Below are 15,854 nucleotides of genomic sequence, written 5' to 3'. Positions count from 1 at the left end.
ACTAAAATATTTTTTGTCCACATATATCCAGGAAGCTTCAGTATTACTCAACATAGAAATTTTGAAAAATTGAAAGGACAATGAATATAATTTAAAATGTTTTTCCTACCATGTTAAGATCTACTTAGATAATGGAAGTAAATTATATTTCAAAGCATGGTCTTAGATGAAACTTGACTTTATTCTTACTAGCTTCCTCATTTCCCTCCCACTCACCTGCCATCACTGGGAGATGGGATCTTGAATACATGCTGTCCGGGTGGAGAAAAGGATGAGGTCTCTGCATGGATTCACCCTCTGACTCCACCATCCTACCCTGCCACACGCATGAGCTTGATGCCTCAGGTGGCTTTTTGAGAAGTGGGGAATCTAGGGATGATGCTGAGGGTGAAGTAAGCTGGCCCAGTGATGTGCTGTTTTGACTTCCAGCTCTGAGCTCTGAACCTAGGTACCCAGCCTGTCAGAGATACTGTTGGCCACATTTGGCCTGGCTGAGGGACCTGAGCAACAGTCATTTTCAGGAGCTGAGGTGTAAATTAAGTGCTTGCTGCTTGTCTTTCAGGCGTCCTGGGGACAGAGTCCCTGTTGGCTCATTTCCACCACACAAAAGGACTGCGCTCCAAACTTCAAACAGAATCTGTTCAGTTAAATGATCTGTGCAACTTCCGATTCACTTAGCACCCATCACAAAGCACAGTGTCAGGAGTAATGTTTGGGTTTTCTGCTGAGTTTCTACTCCAATGATATCTCCACTGATGTCTTATTGGTTGGTAAATAAACAGTGTGGGGTGTGGTCTCCCAGACAGCTCTCAGCGGCAGAAATAGGGTTCCCCATGCAAATATGTTTGCGAAACGTGGTTTATGCGTATTTCAGTATTTCATACTGATAAATAATGGTGTTGTTATTTCTTAAAACCTAATTTTGTTAATGTACATTGTGGGTCACCAAAATAGGAATAGAGAATCATTTCCTAACATATTTATTCACAGAACATCTCCCTTTTTGTTTTTCATGAAACACTAAAATCTCTCCAAATTCAGCAGCCTTTGGGAATTACTGACGGCAAACACAGCCCATTGGCGCCTGGGTCAGGCATGTCCAGCTCACTCGACTAACTGGCTGTTGAGACCGGGCTTGGCTGTACGGCTGTGAGCAAGTCTGAGCCAGTGCTGTGACCTGCCTCTGCTTGGTGGCTTCTGCTTTGTGTACTTGATCTATTTCCTGTTCCGTTTTTTCTTTCCACATGTTTCTCACCTATTTAAAGGAAATACCTATTAAAGATCGAATTCTAAATTCTAATTCTAAACCTACTGAAAATTTTAAAAAACCATAAAATTAAAATAAGAAAACATTTATCTGTCCTAATACCCCTGTTAACATACCAGTCTGTGCCATTCTTTTTCCTATAAAATACATATTTCTGCATACACATACTTTGTAAAAGCTAACATCTGTTTTCATTTTGATTTATTTTGCATTTTTGTACATTCTTAGAAAATCATGTTAAATGTTTTCTGCAACAAGGCTAAGTCTGTATGACTAGATGGGTAGATGGGAAGGAAGGACAGAAAGAAGGAAAGGTCTGAAAGATGAAATTTTAGCTATGATGTTTGGCCAAATTCCCCAACTCTCAAACACTATTTATCTCATATGCTATTCATTCTATTAAATGAGATTTATAATGTAAACTGGCTTGCATTTTGTAGTTACTCAGCAAGGGATACCTATTATGATATTATGTTTATCTGCATAGCAAGTTGTTCTTGGAAATATTTTCAAGGGGCTGAATGCCTCCAGTGGAGACATAAAAAAGGTAATGAATTCCTTATGGTATCCTCCCAGGGTAGGAAAGGTATTTATAAATCTGCTGAAAAAATGTATGGCTTGAAACATTCCACTACTTGATGATCATCCTTAAAAGCCTGCGTTCTCCGTATCAAATGATTGAACTACCCATTTCCATAAGTGGTACACTCCCAGTTCTTGGTATGTCATTTTGTAACTTTCTGTGGCATTCCTGCATATGGTTCCCACTCACTGGAAGTGTTACTCTTGTGATAGTAAAGTTTGTTCAAAGGGCATGAATAAAAAGAAAGTGAAATTACAGGAGAAACAATCTATATAGCAATGATAGATGCATTTCCTGTACATTTGAAAATTAAAAAAATTTTTTCACTCATTTTGACTTGAGGCTTAGTGTTCAGGTTCCCCAAATTCTGACATCAGAACCTGGATAACCTGGATAATGTTTGCATTTGGATCACATATTGTCATACAAACAGCTTGATGTTTAAAATTAACCTTTTAATAGAAAATCTGTGTTTTTATTCTAGAGCAGAGTTTTTCTTATATTCTTTGACCTCTTAAATCCTTTTGAAAAGTTAATCAATGAGATTATTTTCATCAGGCATTTTTTTTTTAATTTGTACAGGTGGACAAAAATTTGAAAGAATCTATTAACTTTGTGGAAATTCACTACTTAGACCAATATGTGAGCATATTAAGCCTTGGGCGTATATATTCAGAACAGAATTTATTGACCGACTGTAAGTGGGGTAAGACTAGGCAGTTTTATTTTTGATGAGAGCAGTCTAAGATGGATTTGGCATTGTGGCATTTCTTTAAGTTGGAAATAACTGTAGGTGCTTTGCTACTTATGAAAGCTTGAACATACTGTGAGTGCATATCTATGAGAGTGTGAGTATGTACATGTGTATGTGTGTGTTTCAGCCAGTGAAATGTCATGCTAATGTTTTATTAGTAAAAAAGAGAAGGTTCTGTTGTTTCACAATATATTAAATACACAACGTGATAGTTCACATTTTTTGTTATGATGATGATGATGTTCCCTCTCTCAGGGAAACCTTGCCTTTGTTAAGAGGGAGAAAAGATTTAAAACATTAATGTTAAAAAGTTGTGTAAGACAATATAATCAATTGCATAAGTGACTGCAGAGCTTTGGGAAAGGAAGAGGTTGGTGATGCTACAGTTAATGATGGACACTTCATAAAGATGGTAATTGGAGGTCTAGGTCTTTATCCTGAGAACATAGGTGCTTAGCAAAACGGGAAACTTCTATAACCACACTCAGGTACAAAGACTCATAGAGGGGGACATTCTTCGAACTGGGTGGATTCTTTAAAAATTGTGATTGTGTTGGTCATTAGTATCTCTATCAGTGCTTTTCTTTTGTCTGTTTTTCAACTTTTACCATTTTATACCTTAAAACTGATACCACATTTTAGCATTAAGGGATTAGGTTTAGCTTCCCTCCCACCAATTACAAGGTGTATTTCAACAGCTTGCTTTCTTCCCTGGAATTGGAAATGCACCTTGAAAACAACTGTTTTGTTCTCACTGAGAAATGTTTTTTTCAGGACCCACTTAGAATATGGACATCTTTTCTTCTCAATCAACTTTCTTCTCCTCATTACAAATATAATAAAATCCCACTTAAAATTATGACTGTTTTCAAAGTAAACTTAGTGGAATATTGTCCCTTGTTTGGGAATTCAACATAGATACCAAATTGGCCCCTTCCATATTGATAGGTAGCAGATGTTAGATTTATGCAGCAGGATAAGCTAAAGGATTGATGACTTAGCCACAGGATTTATGAAGTCTGCCATTTGCTAAAGTGCTTTGAGGAGCAAATAAAACATTCATTCAGTTGACCACAGACTGCTATTAAATTGAACTGCTCCTGCTAGTTGTCTCATAGCTTAAATTCCATTCTGCCATGAATTAAGGTTTTATTTAATAAATTTCTATAATACAGATTTTTAGAGGAAATATGTTAGGAAAAGATCCAGGAACTTTGCTCCCAGACTGAGTCTTCTTGAAGGCAGTGCAATAAATTGGGAGTAAAATGTTTCCCAAAAGAGGTGACTGCAAGATTTTAAACCTTGTTTTGAAGATAGTTAACATCTAATATGTAGTAATTTGAAATTTATTTTATATTTTTTGCTGTTAAATGCATATTAGTATATTCTATCTTCTGTAGACATTAATAGCATTTTTTTGGTATTAAAATTATTAAAGGTCAATTTCTGTCTCTTGGAGTCTTTAAAAAATGCACCATTAGTTGTTCTATGCCTTGAAGCTTCACGACTTTGGAAATGGAAGTGTTTTGGATGTATCTGAGTACTTAAGTACACCATTGATTTTTCTGTCTTCAGGTGTTGGTCACCTTGGCACTCCAATAAAGATTCTCATGCCTTGTACCTTTTTGAGATATATAAAAACTATACTTCATAGTTATAAAAAGTTATTTTCATCTTTTCCGTAATTAGTGCAAAAAGCCATTTATTGTAAAAGCAAAAATCCTCACGAATAGAAATGTTACTAGGACAGAAGTCTGGTGTGTTTTATCTTCACCTTGTGTCATCCATTTTAATTAGAGAAAAGGGCAGTGAATACTGTGACAAGAGTCTGGAATTAAAATCATTAATTGATGTCAAGCTGAAGAGATCCTGCTAGCATGAATTTGGTGACAGCAGGAAAGAAATTAACCTTATTACTCTATTTAGTATATTATATTATTTTGTGTATTATTTTCTATGCAGTTTCAAAGCAATTTCATTATCATAATAGGAAATACCTTTTTTAAACAGAAAGGAAAGGTGTGAATATTTATGTTTGAACATAAATTGAAATGATAAATTCTTTGCCTTTTTTAGACATAATAAAAAGTTTTAAAAGTTTTGTTGGTTTAATCTTCTTTCTTTTTTTTTACATTTCAAGAATAGGAAAATAGTGCATGATGGTGTTGCCCCATTGTCCATCCTCGCAGCTGTCTGTTATCATTTAAATGTCAGAATAGTTCTCTTGTTTATAAGTAGGAAGGAGTTTTGAAATACTTAAAGCAATAGACATTTATTTCTTTGGCGAAGTTTTAGGCTAATCAGTTACCTCTGTCATTGCTGAGATTTGGCCCAAGATACATTGGATGAATGGATGAATAATGCTCAACAACAACCTGACTATTCAGAAAAAATGATCTTACATCGTAGAGATAATATGTGACCTCAGGGTCACAATAGAAGAATAGAGGGGTGATCTTTTATAGCTTTGACCATCTGGAACCATTAAGGGGAAAATCGAAAGACAGTCAACTTTTTTAAGTTTCCTAAAGAAACTAAGCTATTTTTATTAGGACAACAAAAATATTTTCTCCCCTGAGCCAAATATTTCTTTGGCCACAATAAATTTTGCCACGGAGAATGAAAATACATAACATGTAAATATGATCTTTGGCTGTGTTGCAAAGTCCCTTTTCCCACTTTGTAACAAATAAGATTTTAAGTATAAAAATATATAATAAAGAAAATCATTTGTGTCTTTTGTTAGTTTGACTGAGTTGTCAGATTGTCAAATACAATTTCTTATGTTATTGGAGCTTAGAAAAATATCAGTGTTTTTAGAAGGTACTATAGGCATGACTAATGTTTATAGGATTCAATGATTAGTGGCAATTAGTAATAATGTGCCAATTTGGGTAAAAGATTTGAGAACTTGGCTTTATGAGTAGTACCTCATGCTGCTGCATATTTCTTCTGAGCAATTGACTTGTTAGAAATTGACCCCCAGTGAACGTTAGTTTCTGTGTGATTTGAATTGACACAAATCTAGGACCCATCAAAAACATATTGAAACTGATGTTCAGGGAGATTATTTAGGTGCATGCTTCACTTGAGAATGTTTATATTTTCTTTTTTCTGATAACTTCCTTTCTTAAGAGGGCTGCATATTCCAACGTATGTAAGCTAGATTATCTTCACTTTAATGAACTGAAGTTCAAGTACATAGGGTTCCCTCATTTATAAACCAATCTAAGTCACTCCCTTTGATTTCAAGAGGTTCTCCGAATTCAGAATTTTCAGCTTTATTTCTTTTGTATCCCCCCAAATTTCTTCAGTTCCCAAACTTGAAAACGTATGTGAATTCCCAGTCACCCTGGATAGTACCTACAATTAGGTGATTGTCTGACGGTGGCCAAATATATAGTAGTAAAGTGGGTTGTCAAATAAGTGATCATAATTGAACTTCAAATTAATATCCCAATGAGTTGAAGAAAGAAGTCATTTACCTCTGTAGTTTTTCTGGCTGAAGAAAGAGTCAAAAAGACAGGAAGATAAAATAAAATGATTTCTGAACGTATATGAACTTTCATCATGGATATCCAGTATTTAGTGGTAATCAACTTTTATAACAACATTCTTGACTGTCATAATTGCTTCTAAGTGAATAAGTAGACTATAATAAAAAAATATAGCATAAATCTGGCTGAATTTGACATTAGACTTTGAGTGATATTTCTTCTTTGGGTGTTCTTACATTTATTAGAATCTAGGACTCTTACTGATAAAAATTTCTAACTTTCCAATATTCTCTTATGAGTTAAGAAAGTCATTGATTCTCAACTCAGAAAATAAGGTCTTCCTAGGGAGGTTTTGGGAATATGTGAAACATTTTTGGTTTCCTTGATGGCCTGCTTAATGGTATGAGGCTGAAACCTGTTGTGCAAGAAGTCATTTCTCAAACAACCTTCCTCAAATGTCCCTGTACCCCTGTCAAGGAACACCGACCTAGGTGAATAGAAATACCTACATTTTACAGCTGGGAAATAAGGGAAATTAGAGAAATTTGACCTGATGGATCCAAAATTTGGAATATAAGACTAGCATGATGGTGATAAGCTTGATGTAAGCAAAAAAAAAGGGGGGGGGGGGAGAAAAATGAAATTTTGCTTGTAATGTTATATATTTTCCAGCTTTTTGTAAAAAAACAAACAAAAAATCACTTCCTGTTTTAAAATACTTTCAGAGTTACAGGAAGTCACACAGTACAGAGAGATCTTGTATACCCTTCATCCAGTTTCCCCCAATAGTTGAAACTTACATGACTATAGTACAATATGCAAACCAGGAAACTGACTTGGTATACCATGTTGTATTTGGTTGTGTGTCATCTTACACATGTGTAGATTCATGTACCAACCGATGCAATCAAGAAACAATTTTTCTGTCACAAAGATCTTCCTCATGCTTCTCCTTTATAGCCACACCCACCTGTCTGCTCCCACCATAGATAACTGTCAGCAACCACTAATATGTTCACTGTGTCTATAATTTGTCATTTTGAGAGTGTTATATGATATCTTATAGCATGTGACCTTTTGAGAACGACTTTTTTTTTCCACATAGCATAATACCCCTGAGATCACAAGTTGCCTTATCAGTAGTCTGTTCATTTGTATCTCTGAGTAGTACTCTGTGGTATGTATCTCCTATTGTAGCCTATTTTGGTTATTTCTAATTTTTGAATATTAGAAATAAAGTGTCTATGAAAAATTGTGTGCAGGTTTTTTCATAGACATAAGTTGTCATTTCTTTGGAACAAATGCCCAGGCATGCAATTGTTGAGTGGCATGGGAAGTGTCTAGTTTTGTAAGAAACTGCCAGACTGTTTTCCAGAGTGACTGTACCATTTTACATTTCCAGCAGCAGTGTATGAGAAACCTGGTGTCTCTGCATCCCTGCCAGCTTTTGATATTAGTGTTTTGTAATTTTAGTTGATATTAGGTGTGATAGCTAATTGTGGTCTTAATTTGCATTTTCCTGGTGGCTGGTGATGTTGAACATCTTTGCATGTGCTTACATGTCTTTTGTATATTATTTCCACAGAAATACAACTTCACATCTTTTGTGCTTCTAATTGTTTTCTCATTGTTGAGTTGAGTGTTTTTTATATATTCTGGACATGAATCCTTTCTCAGATATGTGGTTTGCAAATATTTTCTCCTTGTTTGTGCTTGTCTTTTCTTAATAAAGTATTTCACAGAGGAGGTGCTTTTAATTTTAGTGGTGTTCAATTTATCTGTCTTTTCTTTATGAATTAGGCTTTTGGTATCATTTCTAAGAATTCTTTACCAAGTGCTAGGTCCTAAAGATTTTCTTCTAAAATTTTGTAGTTTTACATTTTACATTTAAGTCTGTGATCCATTTTGAGTTTAATTTTTGCATAAGTTGTGAAGTTTAAGTTCAGGGCATTTTTATTTTTGCCTATGGATATCTAATTGTTCTGGTACTATTTGTTAAAAAGACTATTATTCCACTAACTTACTTTTGCACAATCATGAAAAATCAGTTAGCCATACTTGTTGGCTATTTCTTGGTTCTTCATTCTATTCCATTAACCTATGTGTCTATTCCTCCAAGATCTTGCACAGTCTTGATTATTATGTATATTTTTTAAGTCTTGCAGTCAGTATGTGTGATTCCTCCCAGTTTATTGTTCTTTTCCATAATTGTTTAGCTGTTCTTTGCCTTTCCATATAAATTTTAAGAGAATCTTGTCTATATCTACAAGAATCTTCCTGTGGTTATTATTGGAATTACATTAAGCCTGTATATTATCTTGGGGAGAATTGACTTCTTTACTACGTTGAGCCTTTCATCCATGATCACAATAATGTCTTTCCATTTTTTAGATCTTCATTGGTTTCTTTCATCAGATACAAATTTTCATCATACAAATCCTGCACGTTTTATTAGATTTATGTGTATCTATTTTTATACATATCTATAAACTATGTATCTATGTATTTCCTTTTTTAGTGATTATAGGTGGCATTGTGTTTTTAATTTCAGCATCTGTGTTCATTGTCAGCATATAGAAACAATGGATTTTATTGATGTTATATCCCATTGCTTTGCTGAGCTTGCTTTTTAGTTTTAGGATAGTTTTGCAGATTCCTTGGGATTTTCCATATAGACCATCTGCAAATAAGAATGGTTTTATTTCTTCCTTTCCAATCTGTAAACTTTTTCCTTTTCTAGTTATATTGCATTGTCTGGAATTTCTAGCATTATGCTGAATTTCAGTGGTGGCAGCAGACATCCTTACCTTTTTCCTAATTTTAGGGAAAGCATTTAATCTCTCTCCACTATCTATGATGTTACCAGTAGATGTTTTTATAGATGGTCTTTATCAAGTTTAGGAAGTTACTTCTGCTTTATTACTAGCTTTCTGAGAGTTTCTGTAATGATAGATGTTGGATTTTGTCAGATGCTTTTTCTGCATCAACTAATATGATGTGATTTTTCTTCTTTAGCCTATTAATATGGTAGGTTACAGTAATTGATTTTTGAATACTGATTATTTGAATATTCCTAAAACAAACATCATTTGGTCATGGTCTGTAATTCTCTTTCTGTATTGTTAAATTCTATTTATTAACATTTTATTATGTATTTTTGCTTCTGTGTCCAGGGGGGATATTGGCCTATAATTTTCTTTTTACCTTTCTGTACTACCTTCATCTGGTTTTTGCATTTTTTTTCTGTATTCATTTGAATATATATTTATGTGTCATTTATGTTTATCAGTAGTCTACTTCAAATATAAAAAAATAAATAACATTACAATAAAACAACAAGCTCAACTAAAATATTGCTTTATATAAATAGGACTTCGCTTTTAAGTAAACTTTTTTTGGAATTTTTTTAAATTAAGGTATCATTGATATATAATCTTATGAAGGTTTCGCATGAGCAACATGGTGATTTCACAATTCACCCCCCACTCCACTCCAATGCAATCCCTGTCCATCAGCATAGTAAGATGCCATAGAGTCATTATTAAGTAAACATTTAAATTTGTAATTATGCAATGGAAATATTTTTCCCATCAAAAATCATCAAAATTCTATTGAGCATTGTTTAATTACTTTTGGATAACCAAGATCAACTTCAGACATAAATTATATTAATATAGGTTCAAGAGGACTTTGTTCTAAGTAGCTTAATAAAATCCTGGGAAATATTTAAACATTTCTGCAATAAAATAGTTATTTAAGTTCTCTTAGTTATAACACAAGCACATTTTATTTCAGAATTTGATTGGATACATGCCTTCTTGGTCCCGGTCTCAGAATTTGCCAGTTCTGTATACATTGCATAAAAAGTCATTATCATTAAACTAAAATCTTTTACCGTTAATAAGAGTTACAGTGTGGATTCATATTTAAGCTTCATAATACTTGAATATGTATGGTATATATACATTATGCACCCATACATAAATGTATGCATATATATTATATGTATGTGTGTATAACTTTAAAAAAAAATCACTTCTGAATTAAAAAACTTCATGAGTAAAATGCAATGGATGCCTATTACTAACAGTAAGCAATAAGGCTTATTGTTCCTGGTGAATTTTTAAAACTAGCTAGTAAGTGACAATTTAAATTGAGACAAATTAAGACTATGCCTTATTGACATGAACAAAAGCTGCCTGAAATGATTATTTGTAAGCATCAATGACATTACCTTGACCATCTAAAATGAATATGACATTGTTTATACCACCAATTTTCTTAGAGCTGCCTGAGATAAAATGTATTTTAAAACATTTTGATGAATGTTTCTATAAGCAGTTCTTAGAAAAGGCATAGTTTCTCTTGTTTCAGCTTTGTTTTAATTTTACAGGATTCAAGCCAAAACTCGAGAATTTAGAGAGCGACAGGCTCGAGAACGGGACTATGCTGAAATCCAAGATTTTCATCGGACATTTGGCTGTGATGACGAGTTAATGTATGGGGGACTTTCTTCCTATGAAGGCTCCATGGCTCTCAACGCCAGACCCCAGAGCCCAAGAGAAGGACATATGATGGATGCCTTGTATGCCCAGGTGAAGAAGCCACGGAATTCCAAACCATCACCTGTAGACAGGTAGGCTCCTGGAGCAATCAGGGTATTGCTTCCTAATCAACTTTGATACAGTTTTTGACAAGCGAGTAGATTGTTCATCAATTCTCAAACCATAACTGCCTCTTATTAATGGCCTTTAAAAAGCTGTGGTGTCTGAAAGCATTGAGTTTACACAAATCGAAGCCCAATGGAAAGAGCAGCAGAGGTTTTGATCACTTTTTAATGATTCTAACATATTTCATCTTGTTCTTAAAATAGTTTTAGACCAGAGAACTAACCTTTAGTTTATAACTCAAATAAAAAGCAAACCTGAAATTATTGCTCTTCTGTGTAAACCGTATTTCTTTTTGTTGCTAGGAGAGTCTCTAGTTGTGGTAATTAAATAGATGGGGAATGACATGATTTGTTCCAATTTGATTTATGTAGAGGGCCACTTTTTTTGGTGACCTGATTTTATATTATGGAAGACCTAATGAATGAGATGTGTAGTACAGGCAGTCTTCAAATGGCTTTTAATGACCCCTGACCACAGGTCTGATTGTGTGTATTACTATAGCACCAAGGAGAACAATGTTAACACTCTGTTCATGGCTATATACTTATTTCAATTTTAACTGACTATATGGTGATATATTTATTAATGGCTATATGTTTATTTCAAATTTTAACTGAGACAATTTAAAAACATCTTTTTCTACCCCTTTGTATATCCAAACACCATATAAAGTTTAGGTCATGAACAAAATAGCACTCATTTCTTTTCATTTGAAACATATGCATACTATTGTCATAAAGAATAATCCAGCACAATCCATCACCTCTCAATGCTTTTTTTAATAATCCATGCTGTACAATGCTTTGAACATTAAAAACAGCAGATTTCACTTAAAAGGAGAGGTTCTGTAGCATGCATTAGAATCACCTGGAGTGTTTTTTAAGACACAAATTGATCAACCCTTCCCCAGAATTTTGACTCAGTAGAACTGAAGGAGAGTCTGAAAATTTGCACTTCTAACAAGTTCCTAGGTCTGACGCTGGTGATGCTGGTCTCTGGAGCTGTGCTTTAAGAAACCCTGCCAGACCAGACATGCATTTGAGTGATGTCATCTGAGCACCCATGTGTTATTTGACTGCTACACTTTGCACGCAGTTTATATTTTCATTATTTACTAGCTATATTTAGAGGTTTGCAAATGCAGCAGGTAACCCTCAGGCAAACCAGAGGAAGCATTTTAAGGAGTAGCAGAAGCAGATTTTAAGTTAAATCTCTAGTCAGATTATTGTTCTGTTTGTTCCTTTTTTTTCTTTTTTGGTTTTGTTAAGTTTTAGATTTTCTTTATTCTATGAAAATCCATTTGATGTTGACTACAATGAGTGAGTAATGTAAGTTAACGAGGAGGCTTATGGTTTATTTAAACCCTTTTTGTGTGATCACCCAGAAGGTTCACAGTGCTTATTAACTAACACAGAGGTGTCAGGATTTAAAGAATAAAATGATCATCAGTAACAATGACATTTCCTTAATAACTGCTTAACTTGGTCTCTGCTTTACTTGCAAAAGCTTTTTGTGGAAGGTCAAATAGCATTCGAAGGCCATGAATGTCCCATTGGACATGTTCTCTTGGGAGAAAGGACAGCAGAAACATGGGTGTTGCTAGCTAGTCCCTTTTGGAGGAACTAAAAAAAAATTACTTAAATTAGTTAACGTGTTATTGGTCATTGATAAAAACATTGATGATTTTCAGCACTTTCCACATCTAGTTTAAAAATCTAAATAATAGTGGATGTACTTGTAGCAGTTATTTGCATAGCCTAGAAGTCCCTCTGGACGTGAGAGATGGGAGTCAGAAGGGATCTCTCCAGCTCCTGAGTCCAAGAACTGTTGCTTTAAACCTCAGTTTAAACCCCCAGTGCCCTCTAAGAGTCTAATTCTCTCCTGAAGATTTCTGTAAATTTTCCAAAGGTTTATGAGCTCAGAGCATCAGCTGCTCCTGGGCTCCAGAATCCTTGCCTGCAGGTTCTGCTCTGCACCAGTGGACCTCAAACTGAAACTCAGCCTCCTAACTAATTTCCATCAAAAACCCACTCATCAGATCATTCCAGAGGAGACTTTCATCATGCAATGGGTCACACCGAGCAGCGAGCAGCTCAGACTTCACCCCGCAGGCATCGCTGTGCTCAAACGCCCCTCCCTGAGTCACCCAGGAGCAGCCTAGACAGCTGTCTGCTGGGAATTTTACAGTTCTGTGCTTTTGTGCCACAAAAGGATGATTGGATTTCTAAGACACTTCCAACCCAAGAGACGTGTAATTTATTTATTTTTAATGGATTGTAGAAACTGAAGTTTAGCTTTTTTGTAATTATTATTTTTACAGAGAAAAAGATATCCATTAAACACTGATATCATTAATCCAAAAGGTTGGGAATTATTGCCTATAAAGCATTTCTTCACAAACCGTAATGGAATATGATTTTGGCTTGGAAATCACAGCATCACTGTCATTTTCTGTCAGAGAGAAAACTATAGAAAAGTGTTTCTCACACGTGAAGAGTACAGAGACTCTTTTTAAAGGAAAGGCAATCTCTTGATACTGCAGTATCAAATTAAATTGTTTTGATTATAATGTTACTTAAATATGTATAAAAATAAAATAGTGCTGAACTCCTTCTGTTTACAGCCATTATACAACTATAAAACCAAACATCTTTACAAATTAAATACAAACAAAACAGCAAAACCATTACATTTGAATGAACAGCATTAATTTAATGTGGCCAATAATGTTTTTAAAATCTAAACTCTTGCACAAATCATGAATATGGTGGTAGCTGCTCCATGGCAGGTTCATTTAAGTTTGTTTGCTTACACCCACCAGCCAAGGGCTGACTCAGTTCACCCAGCACTTTCCTCAGTTAGATTAATGCAGTTTTTCTGTATACCCACATCTAATACCTTTGGCCTGTAAGCCACATGGTACATCACTGTTGTGTGAAGCCCAACTTCTTCTTGTCCTTACCTTGAGAAAGTGCAAGTTGCATTTCCTGATGCCTTCATATTTGTAAACTTAAACTCAGTCAGTGAAATAAACGCACTGTAAGATGGCCTAGAATATGCTTATCTTTTTAAAAATAATTATTCAAATGGAAATATAAGATTTGAAAATCCAGAGTATTTCCTAATGAGGAAAAATATCCAATAAAGAAACTCCCATCAACTAACTAAATTTCACGAAAATTTGCCATGATGTCTGGTGAACTTTACTATTCAAATGATTAGATTTCATGGGAGTATAGGCAGTCAGTTGACAATCTGAAGTGTAGCCTGCATTTGTGTTTTGAGATTTTTTTTGTTCAGCAAGAAAGCAGTATTCTGAATGTCATTGCTTAATCATTTTAATTGATCTTATAGGCAGAAATGTGGATCTGGTAGCTCCACATGGAAATAGCCAGAGATAATTTTATCAAATGCTGTGAATTTGATGTCAAATGGGACACTTTCTCAGTTTCCATATTAATTATAAAATGCTTTCTATAAGATAGCTTCGTACTATGTCTAGAGTTTATTGTCATGCCTGTTTAATTTGATCTGAGCATGAACTATTATTTGACTGTGTGTATACTTTGGTCACAGTGCCCTTGTTCCTACTATTTATTAATGCCCTTGGTAACATTTGAATTTTCATAGACTGATGCTCTATAGGAGCCCACCTTCCCTTCCATTTTATATTAATAACAAGGCTTAGACTCAAAAAAAACAGTTGGTATACTTAGTTTTTTATTCTGCTTATAACCAGAGACCTGAAAATTTAGCTGGTGTAAATGAGTCATAGTCTTGTATTTCTTTGGTAAGCGTTCATTTCTTACTTGACTGTTGTATGTTCGAGTCTGATACAGCATTCTGTTTCCACATTTCTCCCCCACTGTGGAAGACATGGCTAGTTGCTACCCAGTACCCATTCTCTTCTTCTTCCTTACTTAATAGAACCCCAGTCTTGTTCAGGCTAGTCTGGCAATGTGTCCAGCTAAAAAGTGTAATTTCCTAGGCTCCCTTGCAGTAGACAGTGACTATGTGAGATTGTGCTAACTAATGATTTAGAAATAGATCTAGGGACTCACTGCAAAGCTGGTTTTTTCCTGATTAAAATGGAATCAACTCAGCTTTTTCCCTTTGCCATTTCCCTTCTCCCTGCTTGAATGGGTGCTGCAAAGTGGGATTCATCTGACAGCCTGAGAATGAGGGCCACGTGGAGAAAGAGGGAGGCACCTGGCCCCTTGAGCAGCTGTTCTAGTCCTGGCGTATCCACCTCTACTCCTTCTGACCTATGAAACCGAGCCCCTTATTTGTTCATTACCTTCCATCAGATTTCCTATTCATGGAGCCAAATACCATTCTGAGTGTAGTGAATCATGCACGCAAGAGCCCAAAGGGAATCATCATCTTTAGCTCAAGATCATCTGTATGTTGGAGATCTATCTCCTGGTCAAATCATTTCCACAGTATTTTGTGAAATTAATTAACAGACTAAATTCTCCAGTGTCACTCAGTAGCTCCTCTCCTTTTCATTTTGTTTAGCCTCTACTTAAACAATGTTATCAGTCAAATGTCTGCTAGCATTTATCCTTCTTAATGCTGATGTACTATCTCCTGGCAGCAGCTGCCTCTACCGAGAAGCTTGCTGTACAATAGGAGGCCATTGGGTGTGGACAAGAGCAGGATAATGGAGCCATATTGCCTGAGTGTGGTTCTGGGCTCTTCCAGCACAGCTGTGTGAACTCTGTGGGGATGATAGTGATACTTACCTCAGTACGCTTAGGGGGACTAAGTCTGTTAATACATGTGAACTGCTTAGCCCTGCACCTGACCCACAGAAGGCACTATTTCAGTGTTTGATGTTGCTATTATTACTTGGAAAGTGGATGTTTACTTTCAGGAAAGCACAGCATCCCCACCTGGATGCAGAAACAAACAAGGAAATTGAAATGAATTGACAGGTTTTATTCCTTATACTTAAAGTTAACATACTTAGAAAAATGTGGGGATATAATTTTGCTGATACCACTTCCGTCATTAAATATCTTGGTCTCTAAGTATTCTCCGTAAGTCACATCATATAATAACCCGTTTCTTTCTGAACAGG

General features: G+C 35.2%; 1 protein-coding gene across 25 annotated transcripts in view; it reads left to right on the top strand.

Annotated features, from left to right (window-relative positions):
- Positions 1-15,854, top strand: part of PARD3 (par-3 family cell polarity regulator) — an 815,317-nt gene that overhangs the window by 651,404 nt on the left and 148,059 nt on the right. For all 25 annotated transcript variants that reach the window (XM_057498381.1, XM_057498383.1, XM_057498384.1 and 22 more), the window contains one exon: positions 10,495-10,737. In XM_057498381.1, coding sequence (XP_057354364.1) covers positions 10,495-10,737 — 243 coding nt within the window. The remainder of the gene's footprint in view (positions 1-10,494; positions 10,738-15,854) is intronic.

Source organism: Manis pentadactyla, chromosome 3, assembly GCF_030020395.1.
Source record: "Manis pentadactyla isolate mManPen7 chromosome 3, mManPen7.hap1, whole genome shotgun sequence".
Lineage (NCBI taxonomy): Eukaryota > Metazoa > Chordata > Mammalia > Pholidota > Manidae > Manis > Manis pentadactyla.
The sequence above is the reverse complement of the archived record's forward strand: the minus strand, read 5'-3'. Positions and strand labels throughout refer to the sequence as shown.